Source organism: Chionomys nivalis, chromosome 23 (genome assembly GCF_950005125.1).
Source record: "Chionomys nivalis chromosome 23, mChiNiv1.1, whole genome shotgun sequence".
In the NCBI taxonomy this organism is placed as follows: Eukaryota; Metazoa; Chordata; class Mammalia; order Rodentia; family Cricetidae; genus Chionomys; species Chionomys nivalis.
The window spans coordinates 15,260,707-15,273,735 of record NC_080108.1 but is presented as its reverse complement, the minus strand read 5'-3'; the positions used below and the strand labels follow the sequence as shown (position 1 = coordinate 15,273,735).

The 13,029-nt window shown below is 54.2% G+C and overlaps 1 protein-coding gene across 2 annotated transcripts; it reads right to left on the bottom strand.

The window, feature by feature from the left end:
- Positions 1 to 253: 253 nt before the first annotated feature.
- On the bottom strand, positions 254 to 11,814 carry Mfge8 (milk fat globule EGF and factor V/VIII domain containing). Of its 2 annotated transcripts, XM_057756517.1 has the most exons (10): positions 11,652 to 11,814; positions 8,696 to 8,818; positions 8,291 to 8,422; positions 6,153 to 6,236; positions 5,744 to 5,925; positions 5,223 to 5,378; positions 4,464 to 4,608; positions 1,425 to 1,609; positions 1,129 to 1,278; positions 254 to 1,026 (listed from the first exon to the last, which is right to left on the bottom strand). In XM_057756517.1, the coding sequence occupies exons 1-10, from the start codon at positions 11,722 to 11,724 to the stop codon at positions 889 to 891; spliced, it is 1,368 nt and encodes a 455-aa protein (XP_057612500.1). In that variant the 5' UTR covers positions 11,725 to 11,814; the 3' UTR covers positions 254 to 888. The 2 variants fall into 2 exon arrangements, with proteins under 2 accessions (XP_057612500.1, XP_057612501.1); XM_057756518.1 differs by lacking the exon at positions 6,153 to 6,236 and having other exon boundaries at positions 11,652 to 11,813.
- Positions 11,815 to 13,029: the final 1,215 nt, after the last annotated feature.

The window sequence follows — 13,029 nt, the reverse complement described above, 5'->3', positions numbered from 1 at the left end:
CTCCCTGGCCCTTCATTAGGTGGCAGCTGCAGGCCAGACCCAGAGGTGTAAGGAGAAGCAGGGGAAGAAGTGAGTCGGGCTTGGAGGAGAGGGAGGCCTACGCCTAACTCCACCCCAGTCTCCCCCTCGTCCTCTTAAGCTATTTCCAGTCTGGCAAGCTACGTAGGAGTATTGGGCACCAGAGGACCGGGGTGGGGGATGGAGAGCAGCCCCAGGCAGTCTGGCTTGGGCAGGGCAATGAGGAAGCACAAAGTTCCAGTGGAGAACACAAATGTATTTTGGAATCAGCCTATTAAGTTGAGTAGCAAGCCAGCAGGGGGCCCCACAGCCAGCTAGCCAACCCCCGTCAGAGCCCTCCTGTCTCTCCAGGGACACCAGTAGTCCCCTTGTCATCTGAGGCTCCAGAGTAAGGGTCCACAGGGGTCTCAGGAGGTAACAGTATCAGGTGACCCAAGGGGCAGCAAGCAGGCATGGGCCTCCTCTGCCAGGAGGCCTGGAATGGAACATGGGGGGAATGTGTCGTGTGCAGAGAGGGGCGGGGAACCAGAGATTCCTTTAGTCTCGAGTCTTGAGTCAACCCCCGGCAGGGAGGCTGGGACTTGGGGCAGTCGGTAGAGATATAGTCCACATATCTGGACTTCACTCTTCTTCCCTGTGCATCTCAGACCCATCCAACTCCCCAAGAATGCCTGAGGAAAGGGGCTAGCGGGAGGCCTGTGGGGGCTGCAGGGGTGAGGGGGGGAGAAGGTGAAGGGCAAGTCTGGCACCCCATCTCCCTTGCTGCCTCCAACTCCAGGACAATCGGGAAGAAGGCAGGGCCCCGGAATGCAGGGGCGGGAGGACTCGGCCTCTGGTCCTTCTGGTCGTTTGAGCTGGAAGGACGGAACACTAACAGCCTAGCAGCTCCAGGCGCAGAGTGATACGGTTATGCCAGGACACAGGAAGGACGCGCACATAGCGGGCCATGAAGGGTGTCTCAAAAATGTTCTTCTTGTGTGAGTTGTTGTCTGAGTTGCCATGGAAGACCTGAAAACAAATGGGGTGTCAGGAGTACCCCATAGTCAGCCCCCTCCCCACCCCTTAGAACCCCACAGTCTCCCGGGAATTGCAGCTAGACAGGACACCCACCTTGCTGGTCCCATGTTCTTCATATATGGTCCACTCCACACCGTCATTACTGTGGGCCACTTTGTAGGATGCCACATACTGGATGTGGCCAAAGTCACGGGCCCCCTGGGTGATGATTCCCGTCACTTGCCTCTGAGTGCCCAGGTCAACCTACAGGAAAACACTGTTCTAGCTTGGAGCCTCTTCAGGAAGGTATAAAGGCAGGCACACTAGGACATGGCCTGTTAGCCTATTTCTTCAGGAAATGCTGCAGAGTAGGGGGCGGGGCAGAGGTCACAAACCCCACCCACTCCCACCTGCAGCCACTCCTTGTTGCTGTTGCTCTGGGCAGTCCAGGCATTGATCTTGCCCTGCATGTCCAGCCTCCCCAAGTGGGGGTACCAGCCAAAGGCACGCAGGTTCCAAGTCTTGTAGCTGCTGGAGGCTGTTATTTGGCTGTCGGGAATCGTGTTGTTCTTCAGGCCCAGGGGCTCAGAACATCCTGTGGGCAAAAGGGACGGTCACCAGTACACGTAGGTACAAGACCATAAGGGAGAAAGGGCTGTGGTTCCTTAGCAGGGTTTATTTTGGTTTAGTTTGGGTTTGGTTTGGTTGGCTTAAACTCACTCTGCAGTCAAGAATGACCTTAAACATCTGACCCTCACCTACACCTCCTGCATGAGGAAATCACAGACACACACTACCACATCCAGGTTACACAGTGGTGGAGACAGAACCCACGGGCTTTTTTCTTCTAAGCACTCTTACGGAGTAGTGACAACCTTGAGCTGGGTCTAGCTGTGTTGCCCAGAATGACCTTTGAACTCCTAGGTTCAAGAGATCCTCCAGTTTCCAGGACAAGCCGGGGCTACACGGGGAAACCCTATTTGGAAAACCCAAAAGATCCTTAGCCTCAGTTTCCCAAACAGCTGTGATGAGGTCATCATGCCCAGCTGGGCATCTTCGTGGACTAAGGAAGTCCTTCCTGCCTTCCAAGGCCAACCGCGGTCTAACCCACACTTGCGCCTCACTGTGACTCAGTTCCAACCCCCACCCCACGCCCCAACTTGCACCTAAAAGATCACCCGAGACCTCCTGACCTGGCCAGACCAACAGCACTTCCTCCTTTGCTCTCCGAACACAGGAGTAAGAGACCCCCCCCATGCCTGGGTGCTCCCTGCCGTCATGGACTCCCTTTCACCACACACCACACCGAACAAGTAGCTGCCAACAACTTCACTCTATACATGAGCGACTTGAGCAGAGAGGCATTGCACACCATGCCCGCATCTCACACACATGATCCTGACCACCACACCACATGTGATACCAACCCCCATGTCACAACCTGTATGCGGCCATCCAGCAATGCACAGCAAACACTCCTAGCCTCCAACAGCTAGTGAGGCCCAGGAATTTCTGTGAGTTCAGGGCTGCTTCTGTGTCCGTCCTTCCCATAAGATCCACTGAAGGGCCTTGGTGCACCCCAACATTTCTGGCTGGCTGGTGTGTATCCCCGGAGAGTGGCCTTTGTTTCTTCACTCTGTCCCCAGGATCACTCTCAGGAATGGCCCAGTAAGAGCTGAGCAGGAGGTAAAACTCCTAGGAGGATGATGTGTCTCTAGACCTGGCAGCATCCTCACCCCACAACTGTGTGTTGTGTCAGAGTTAAAAGGGGGGTGCTGAAAGGCCACACTTCCATCTGGGAAATCCTCTCCCTCACTGTCTGCCTTAGATGCCTGCCTGCCATTTTCCTGCCAATCATGATGAAGGGGAGTGCTGAGCCATTCCCTACAGAGGCAGGGTCCAGGCAGCCAGCAAAGGTCTCACTTGTATTGTGAAATGTCTACATAAAAGTTAAGTCGCCAAAGATACTGTCTGCTAAAAACAGCAGTCCTGCTATGGGCAGCCTCGTGGGTTCCTAGGACACCTGGGCCTCACCCCATCCACAGTGCCATGGATACACCCCCATCTCCAGCTCACAGGTCGGGATACAGAGAAAGGGGGGTCACCCAACTACCGGACTGTTGACACAAAGGACACCATCTGACTAGCAGCTGCTGAATGGACACAAAGGAATCCCATGCTAGGGGAAGAAAAAGGTGTGAGAGCCGGGAGTGTGCCTTCCTGAAAAAGATTTTATACATCCCAACAGCCTGTCAGACCAGAATGAGATCGAAGTTCAGACAACGATGAGTCAATGGTGGGCGGGTCTAGGACTCAGGACTGCTTAGATGTGCAAGTCCCTGGCCCTCTATTTAAACTTTAAACTCACTTCAGGACCCCAAAGATGGACTTGAGGGGCTCACTGGGTCTTTGTCCATCTTCCCTCATACAGTCACTGAATAAATCTCTTCCCACTTTTTACTATGAATTTGGCTGTTTCAATTGGCTTCTTGAGGACAGGTAGCCAAGTTTGACTTCTTGTGGTACAGACTGTGACCCAAAGTTTGGTAATAGAAGCAAACTAGCTGAAATCCATACTTAAACGGGGTGGTGGGGACTGGACTTAATGGCGCACGCCTTTAATCCCAGAACTTGAGAGGCAGAGGCAGGTGGATTTGAGGCCAGTATGTTCTACATAGTGAGTTCCAGGACAGGCAAGACTATGTAAAAAGACCCTGTCTCAAAAAACAAAACAAAACAGTAAAGAGTGCCAGAGAAAGGAGGCACAGCAGGGCATGCCAGCCGGTCTATAAAGATGAGCTCTGCAGCCCAGCCGAGTCAGCACGACAATTACCCCGGGTGGCCAGCAGGTGGCACTGTGGCTGCAAAGAAAAACATGCTTCAAAAGAGACCAGTGGGCCTGAACTAAAGGGCAGTATGGGTCAGCTAGACCTCTCCAGAGGGTAATCTCCCTGGCTCAACAGCAACCTGTCCCTTTGTGGTTCCCGTGTCTGTAGCTGCACCAAACTCCAAGCTCTAGGGTCCTAGAAACACCTGCATGACTGCTCAATGCAGGTGGCAGACGCCTGAAGGGAAAGCACTGTGCTCACACCTCCCAGCTGGTACCTTGGATGAACACAATACATCTATCTAGGTGTCCCTTCATTGATGCATCCATCCCTCATCAAAGATTTACTAAGCACCCACATGTCTGAGGCCCTGGAAACACAGCAACAAAGAATAATTCCCTGCAATCCTGCAATTCACTGCCTGTTCTAGAAGCACCAGGAACCAAAATAAGCAGAAATACTGAGACAGGAAATGACCATCCAAAATGCCCCGAGCAACGGACTGGCAGACAGCGCAGAGCGGGGACACCTGGCCAGGATTCTGTGGGCGCTCTCCACAGTAGCCCCTCCCCCTAGCAGCTCACAAAGTAGGGACAGAAAGGGCCACATCTCAGCACTCACCATGCAACTCACAGCCCAGGAGCTCGAAGCGGAGGGTGCAGCCTCGGTAGCACGCAACAGGGTACAGCCTTATATACTGCGCCTCCAGAGCGGGACTGAACATGTTAACCTTCAGGCCGTTGTTGTCCGTGTTCCCCAAAAACTCCTAGAAGGGAAAGGGGTAGGACTGGAGGAGGAAGTGGGTTTGCCAGCCTGCTCCCGGACCTCTTCCTCTTCAGGCCCGAGAGGCCCAGAGGCCATCATAGGGCTGGAAGAACATACTCCCCCAGAGGCCTCACGGACTCATCCTGCAGCCCTTGCTTTGTCCTCCTCAGGGCATCACAGTGCCCAGGCATAAACCCCTGTTCACACGGGGCTATCTAGGGCACCTCTGTTTACATCCTCCAAAGATTTCATGGTAAGTTTTCTGGCAGACAGAAATACAGACCTGGATGGTATTTGTACTATAAATGGTGCCCACTTAGTAACTGTATCTTCACTACTGTATATTACAACCCTGAAAAGTTCAGAGAGCGGTCCAGCGCCACCGCCACCCTTACCAAGTCATGGCACTCACTCCTTTAAGCCTCTGTTCGTATCTAGCGGGTGAGGTTACATCCTGTAGCCAGGGAACATGAGTACAATCTGGGTCTGCCCGTTTCAAGGGACCAAGGGGCACTTGAAGATTCGCCTCAACCCTATCACTCAGGATGCCCTTGCTTCTCAGTCAGTGCCAGACTCTTGGGGTGCAGACTTTGGTAGCCCCCTCTTCAGACCCACCTTGTCTCCGGATCCACTGGCATCCTGGATAAACTCGAACTTGCGTCCATCGAGGCTATAGGCTACCTTGAAGGTCTTCAGGTATTCCGCCCTCCCTGCGCGGCTGGCACCCTGCGTCATCACACCCGACACCCGCATCTTCCGCAGAAGGTTCACCTGGAGCCCGGGTCAGAGAGGTGGTCCCCTCATCATCCCGTTCTTTCCACCCAAAACCCAACTGGCTAGCTCACTAGCTCCTTCTCCAACGAGCTGGCTTTCTCCTCTGAGGTTCCGGAGTTTGTCTCTACAAAGGCCACGAGCGTCAAGAACCCCCAGAGGAATGTGGGTACCCAAGCCCCTTCGCCAAAGACCAACTCCCCTCACTCTGCCCACCTGCTCCAGGCCCAAGATTGCCCTCCATATACTGACACTTCAGTCATGGTCGGTCACCCATCATCCTGTACGGATCAGGATCTAAGCCCCTGATGTAGCCACATTCATCTCCATCTTCCCTATCGCTCTGCCCTGGGTCAGTTTCCTACCTGGATCCAGGGCTTGCTGTCATAGTTGCTGGCTGTCCACGCATTGACAATCCCTGTACGGTACAGACGCGCCAGCTCTGGACCCCAGCGCTGCAAGCCCATGAAACCCACATACACGGATGAGGCGGAAATCTGCGAGTCAGCAATCGCGCCCCCTTCCATGCCCAGCTTCGAAGTGCAACCTGCAGAGAGAGAGAGCAACCGTCAGGGACTTCATCCAAAGCTCCAGAGCCCAGCTAGGACCACAGAACAAGAGGAAAGAAAAGTGTGGCCTCCGATGAGGAGCTAGAGACAGACAGAACCTCAGCCCCTCACTCAGAGCAGATAACACCGAGGGACACCGACACCAAGTGGAAGAGCAGATGGCATGGGAGGTCCAGGAGAGAAGGGGTCAGCAGAGTTGACTCACGGGAAAAACCAGGGTTGGGGACCAGGGTGGGGATGGCTGTGGTGGACAGGTAGTCTTCCATGTTGTAGTAGATGGTCTCATTCACTGGCAAGAGAAAAGACCCGAGCGCCGTCTTCCTCAGCACGCCCAACCCTGGCTGGCCCAGGACGGGTGGCGTCGGGAGGGAAGCTGCCTCGGACAGCGGCGGGCAGCAAAGGTACCCCACGCCTTTTGAAGATGTCTATCTTCATCTTCTTGTGTAAGTGGTGCTAGAGATTAAGCCTAAGCATGCGGGGCAAGGGCTCTACCACTGAGCTATACCCCCAGTCCTCAGTGCTTTGAGACAGGTTCTCTCTCGGCTGCCCATGCTGGGCCTTGGCCTTGTGATTTCTCCTGCCTCAGCTCCAATTATAGGCTTCTGGTATCACCCCTGACCCTACATGGTACTTTCTAGACTCCCACCAGCAGTTTTCTGGGGAGAGAATGAACACCATTCTGTTTCCATCCAGACCCTTTGCACATCCAACCACCAAACCCTTACCCACCCGCCCGCCTGTGAACATGTCCCCAGCCACAGCCACATCGCCTCTGCGCCACTAGCAACGGAAATTCAGGAGAGTGATCACGCCTGTTGGCAAGGGGTCCTTTCCATCTCTCTGGACATTCATGGTGGGTGGGTGCCCGGGCTTCTGCAGCCAGGGAAACCCAGGGACAAGCTACAGAATGCCAGCAGCGGAGGCTCATGCTGGGCAGGAACTACCAATCTTACAGAGAAGGTAAGATATCAAATGGGGCTGGACACCCAAGATCTGGGCCAGGTCAGCCTGCAGATGGACCTTACGCCCGCCATCTCCACACCACAAGGGACCCAAAGGGGGCAGCCTTGGCACTGGCACACAAACAGTATAACAAACAGGAGTGTGACATTGCTCTGTGCCCCTCAGCCCTGCAGCCTCTGTGGACGCCACCTACACTCTGCTCTGCTCCAGGTGCCACCATCAGGCCTAGAGCCAACTAGACCTGGCAGCCCAGAGAGGGCTGCATAGCTAATTCCCACATAGGTACACCATGGTTAGCTCGGCGCCCACCCGGTAATTAGCATGTTTACCTGGCTCCACCCAGGCCTCCATCTGCCTTAGCAACCCAGAGCTCCCCCTCCCTCCCCTCATCTGGCTTTAGTCCAGCCTTCAAGTCACTCTGTCTCCTAAGTCAGGGGCATGCCAGGCACTCTGCCCACATTCCCTGATCCTGGGGACCAGCCCCCCACATAGCTGACCCAGCTGTCCTCCTTCCATAGGTCAGCAAGTCTCAGAGACCAACATACACCTGCCTGAAGGAGGGGAAGAAGCCACCTGTCCCCCCACCTCACCCCCAGGATGTCCACTGCCTGAACTGGCTAGCTGGAAACTGGAACACACACACACACTCACACACACTCACACACTCCACACACTCGCATACACTCTCCACACACACACAAACTCACACACACTCACTCATACACACACTCACACACTCACACACATACTCACACACACTCCACACACTCACACACACACACACACCCCTTCCTCCTTCCCCTTGCCTGAACACAGCTCTTCCCATGGGACACTGAGGGTTAAGGAAAGTTCTGCTATGCTTTGGGCAGAGTTGGGGGCAGCACGGAGAACTACTGCCAACAATGTCAGCTGGCACTCACCCAGGCCATTCTGAGGCCCAGGGGATAGCCAAACAGGTCAGACAGGGTCAGCTCCTCCCCCTATGCCAGGCCTCTAGTCTTCCTATGACACAGGACAACCCAGCATGCCCAGACCGCCCCCTCCTCCCTGACCAGTAAGAAGGCCACAGGGTCCAAACCTGATTCACTGGGCTCCAAGTTAAAGAGCACGCCAGTTTCTTATACTGGTAGGGACGTTCCAAGATTTAACTCTGACACTGTATGTCTCTGACTCGTGGACTCAGGAAGTGGCATTCCCATGACCTCAGGGACACCACACACTTTAATTCCACCTACAGTGACACCAGCCCTGACCTGAAGTCCCAGGAGAGAAACCTAGACCTTAAACCTGGTAGGGACAAGAGGATCCTCACTGACGTTCGGCCCATTCCTCAATCTCACCCCAAGTGCCTGGGCCCAGCTACAGACCCCTGGTACTCACTGATCTCACAGTGCGTGCCCGAGTAGCCCAGAGAACACTGGCAGATGTACTGAGTGAATATGTCTCCTCGGTGCGTGTCCTCAGTCACTTGGCATTTGCCGTCATGGTGGCAAGGGTTTGGGGAGCAGGGTCCTGGAAGCAAGGAGACAGATGACATGGACAGATGGTCAGAAAAGGGTCAAGGACAGGCCAACGAGCAGCACGTGACCCAGCCTCATCCGATACATCCAAACCAGTCCCTTTTCTTCCCTACCCCAATCACCCTGAACCCAAGAGAGTCACTGAGAAGATAAATTTGCCCCAATACTGGAAGCACTGGCTTTCCCAAGCAGCTGGGGGGTTCTACTGGACCAAGGGCTAACCGCTTGGGAAGTGACAGGGGAGACGGGCCATGGAAACAGGTACCTTTCTCAGTTTCATTGCACACAAGGCCTGTGAAGCCCTCGGGGCAGAGGCAGTAGATGTCATTGTCTTGGCCCAACAAGCATGTCCCACCATTCAGGCACAGGCTGGAGTCACAGAAGTCACCTGCAACGGCAGTCCAAACATGGTCATTTGGTAAACACTTGGGAGTCCAGCTACCATGTGCCCACGCCGGACTCCTGAGACAGGAGTTAGCCGTTTTCCTCAACAAGGCAGGAACTAGGGAAACTGCATAAGCAAGGCCCTGGATTCAATCCCCAGAACTACCTCTAAAAAAGGAAACCATGAACTAGAGAAACAGCTCAGGTTAAGAACGCTCGCTGATTTTCTGGGGGACTGCGGTCTGGATCCCAGCACCCACATTAGGTGGCTCACAACATCCTAGAACTCCAACTCCCGGGGATCCAAAAGCCTTTTCAGCCTCCTGTACTCACACACACAGACCCACACGGGGACAGCTGGACATAATCAAGATGAATCTTTAAAGGGGGGCTAGAGAGATGGCTGGAGGATTAAGCTCTAGCAGAAAACTCTGGTTTGGCTCTCAATACCCACATGACAGCTTCCAATCACCTCTAACTTCTGTTTCAGGGGATCTGATGGCCTCTTCTGACCCCCCTGAGGGCTCCTACACGCAAGGAGTGCACATATAACATACTCGGGCTCACAGATAATAATGCAAACAGTTTTTTAAAGACAGACTAGGAAGGATGACAAGCTGGTGAATGAGAAAATAACATTCTGGAGAGAAGCAGATACACTGAGAACGTGCTATGTTGGGGAATGGTTCAGATGTGACTGGACTTAGGCCAGATTTGGGGTGGGGACTGGAAGAGTGACAAGTTTAGACCATATGCTGCAATCAATAGAGAGCTTTTTAAACTTCCTTAAGCCTCCCCAGCAGTGGCTAGCAAGTGTCTCTCTGTCACTGTCCTCTCTCTCTCTGCCACGCCACACACCCTCTGAAGCCAGAGCCAAGCTGGAAAAGGAGGAAGGCTGAAAACCCACGAAAAGGCTAACAGGCCCCTGAAGTGTAGGAGGTCTGGTGGCCGCAGACAAAGCCCACAGGTTGAACGGTGAGGAAGCGCATTAGGGCAGAGGGAACAGGAGACTCTAGGGAGCACAGACTGAGGACATGAAGGAAGGCTGGAGGGGACACCAGGGCATTTGGAGAGCCCTGGGTGACCGATGTGCACTGTCCACCAGGATGGAACCCAGGAGAGGTGGCATGGGCTGGGGCTGAGCTCACCTGGCCTGTGATCTGAAGGACTATATATGTAGCTTAACCAAGCAGCGGGTAAACCCACACCCTATCTCCACACCCAGAAAGGGACCGGAGGTACCCTGCCTCCGCAGCTCACCTTCCCCCCATCTTTCCAGGGTCCCCTGACACTAACCAGTGAACAGCTCCCAGGTCTGCTTACTGAAGAGGGTCCCCTGCACGACCTTAGACTGGACTGGACCCCAAATTTGGCACTAGATTCAAACCTAAGAGATCTCTTCTCCTCCCCACAATAGCCCATCCAAAGCAGAAGGGGCCCTCCCCAAAGCCCAAGGCCCAGGGGAGCTCGGGCTCCCCAGCTGGAGGCAGGCAACACCATTAACGAGCACCAGCCCACATAGCTCCACCTCGGCAAGGGCCTGGGGATCCTAAGGCGCTGCGGCAGAACTATTAGTCACCGGCTTTAAATAGCAGGTTAATCCCCTCTGACCTGGAAGGGCACCGTCACAGCCTCACGTGGAAGCTCCGGTCTGGCCAAGGCCTAAGCACCCCGTCCCAACAAAGACCCCTCTTTCGGCCTTCCCTACAGCTGCACGTGGGCTCAAACCAAGGGTTCTGAGAAGAAAACAAAGTGGAAAGTGGCCCGCAGACGCCGGTCTGGTCTTAACCGTCCAGGCTGAGCTGCATGTGAGACCGGGAGACGCTAGCCCCTCTACAAATCTTATGGGATATCAGGGTACTGTTTTGGAACTGTTCTCTGGGCCATTTGGTCAGGGCGCAGGTTGTAAGGAAGGTGGGAAGAGGGGTGGGAAGGGTCAGGCGATCCAAGCATCTTTCCAGGAGTTCCCAGCTCATGGAAGATGGAGGTACTCAATGCCTTCAGCTCCATCCCAGAGGTCAGATCCTGGGCTAGCCAACAGAGCTGGGCCCAGCTGTGGTCTCTCCTGCTTCGGCCAGCCCCGTTTCTATGAGAAAACGATGGAGGGGCTGTTTGCAGAGTCCCTGAGTTCACCCGCGCCTCACGTAGGCACTGCTTTCTCGAGACGAACTCCCCAGCAGCATCCTGCAGGAGACCCAGACGTCTACCAAGGACCTTGGAGCGGGGGAGGGGGGCTAGGGGAGATTAAGCAGACAACCAAGGCCAGCCGGGTGGGAGGAAGCCCTCTTCTAAATTCCTAATCAGCCCCCACCTACAGCCCAGTCGCTCGCACCGGCTCCAGAGTCCTTTCTCCCCTTATCTGATCAAACACCAACAAGTGGGGCGTAAACGTTCATTGGATTCTCCAGGCAAGAGGGTTGCGGGGAAAGTTGGTGGGAGAAGAATCCGTACGAAGAGTCTTAGACTCTCCCAAATGGAAGGACTGGAGAGTAAATACAGTTCGGTAGCCTCCTTCTATAGACGCGGTAAAGAGGCACAACGCAGCGGATTCCTTTGTTATGTGTAAGTCACATCCCTGGGGGGGAGGCAGGGCTGTCACCGGGTGTCCAGGGTCACCGCCCAGTGAGCAAGCCACTATCATTGCTCCAAGGTCCCCAGCGCAAAGCGCGCAGAGGCTGAGATCGTCCGCCTCGGCAACCGAGGAGCAGCCCCAGCGCGGGTCCCCTAGGCTTTGCTCAAGTTTGTCAACAGTAGGGGTGGAGGGAGGGCGCCGCTGAGAACTTCCGAGCGGCAGGCAGAAGAGGGGCGAGGCCCAAAGGGCGGCGCGGGGGACTCACCGGACGCAGCGAAGAGGCCGGGGGCGCAGAGCAACACGCCGCACAGCGCGGCTAGCGCACCGGAGAGCTGCATGCTGCGCGGGACGCGGGAAAAGAGACGCGCACTGGTGCTGGGACCCGCGGTCTCCGGCGAACACTTCTCTCGCGCTGGAATAAATCGGGCTCTCCACTCCGCCCACTGGCCCACGTGCTCCGCCCAGGCCAGCCCCAGGCGGACTCTGGGAGGAGCTCCGAGACCACAGAGGGAAGAGGGAGGGCCGAAGTGGGGGTCCAGAGCCTCAGCCTCCCGCCGAGCCACGCCCAGCATCCGGCCTCCAGCTTTCAGCCAGAGGCCAGGTCCCGCTTCTTGAATGGACTGGACAGGGGAAAATTGCTCAGGAGGAATTTAAAAGATAGCTCAGTATTTGAGTAGTGCTTCTCTAAGCATCCTGGAGACCCTGGATTCGATCCCCAAACCAGGAAAGATAAATTAATAAAATAAAATAATCTGGGAGTAATAGCTCATGCTTGTAGTCCCAGTATTTGGAAAGCTGGATCAGGAGGATCAGACACCAGGACCAAACAGAAGGACGCCAGTGTGGGCTCCATAGTGAGTTCTAGGTTATTCTGAACTACAAAATGGGACCCTGTTTCCAAATTTATTTGTTTAATTAATCAAAAAATAAAAGCCGTTTAGACTTAAAATGCTAATGCTTACTCGTAATCAGATGACAGCAAATTCAGACTACAATTGAGTACTGTGTTTCCTTTATCAGATCGGCAAGTGTCAAGTTGTTAACAGTGGAGGCTGTGGGGCAGCAGGCTGAGGCATGTGCCCTTGGACAGAGCAGAAGCCAGCTCAGCTTCTTTATTTGGTAATATCTTTCAAAATGACAAATAGCAACACCTTAAGACTAGCACTTGGGCTCAGAGGTACCCATTCCATTAGAAACACATGAAACATATGCGTGCAAAATGAGACTATGCTATAACTTCATAACATCTTTATAAACCATGCAAAGATCAAGAAGAAGAAAAAAAAGGAATTGGCAAACTTGTGTTAAAGTTCCAAATAGGAAATGTTTTAGGATTTCAACTGGGTATGGTTGTTCAAGCCTATAATACCAGCACTCTGGAAGCTGAGACAGGAGAACTGTAGAAAGTCCAAGGCCAGATTGGACTATATGGTGATCCCTTAGTTACCCTGAGCAACAGAATGAGACCCTGTCGAGAGAGCGAGAGAGAGAGAGAGAGAGAGAGAGAGAGAGAGATCTGGCTGAGAACATGGCTCAGGGGATAAAGAATGTGCTGAGCAAACCTAACAGTCTCAGTCCAATCCCCCAGAAACCCTTGGGAAAGCAGACAGAAGCAGAGAGCCAGACTCCACAAAGCTGTCTTC

Bases quoted from the DNA above. Each gene is read 5' to 3' on its own strand.
- Mfge8 (XM_057756517.1), bottom strand. From the start codon at position 11,724: ATGCAGCTCTCCGGTGCGCTAGCCGCGCTGTGCGGCGTGTTGCTCTGC. The intron at 1,610-4,463 runs GTGAGTGCTGAG...TTTTGCCCACAG, and splicing joins CCTGGGCTGTGAGTTGCATG to GATGTTCTGAGCCCCTGGGC. The intron at 1,279-1,424 runs GTGGGAGTGGGT...GTTTTCCTGTAG, and splicing joins GCAACAAGGAGTGGCTGCAG to GTTGACCTGGGCACTCAGAG.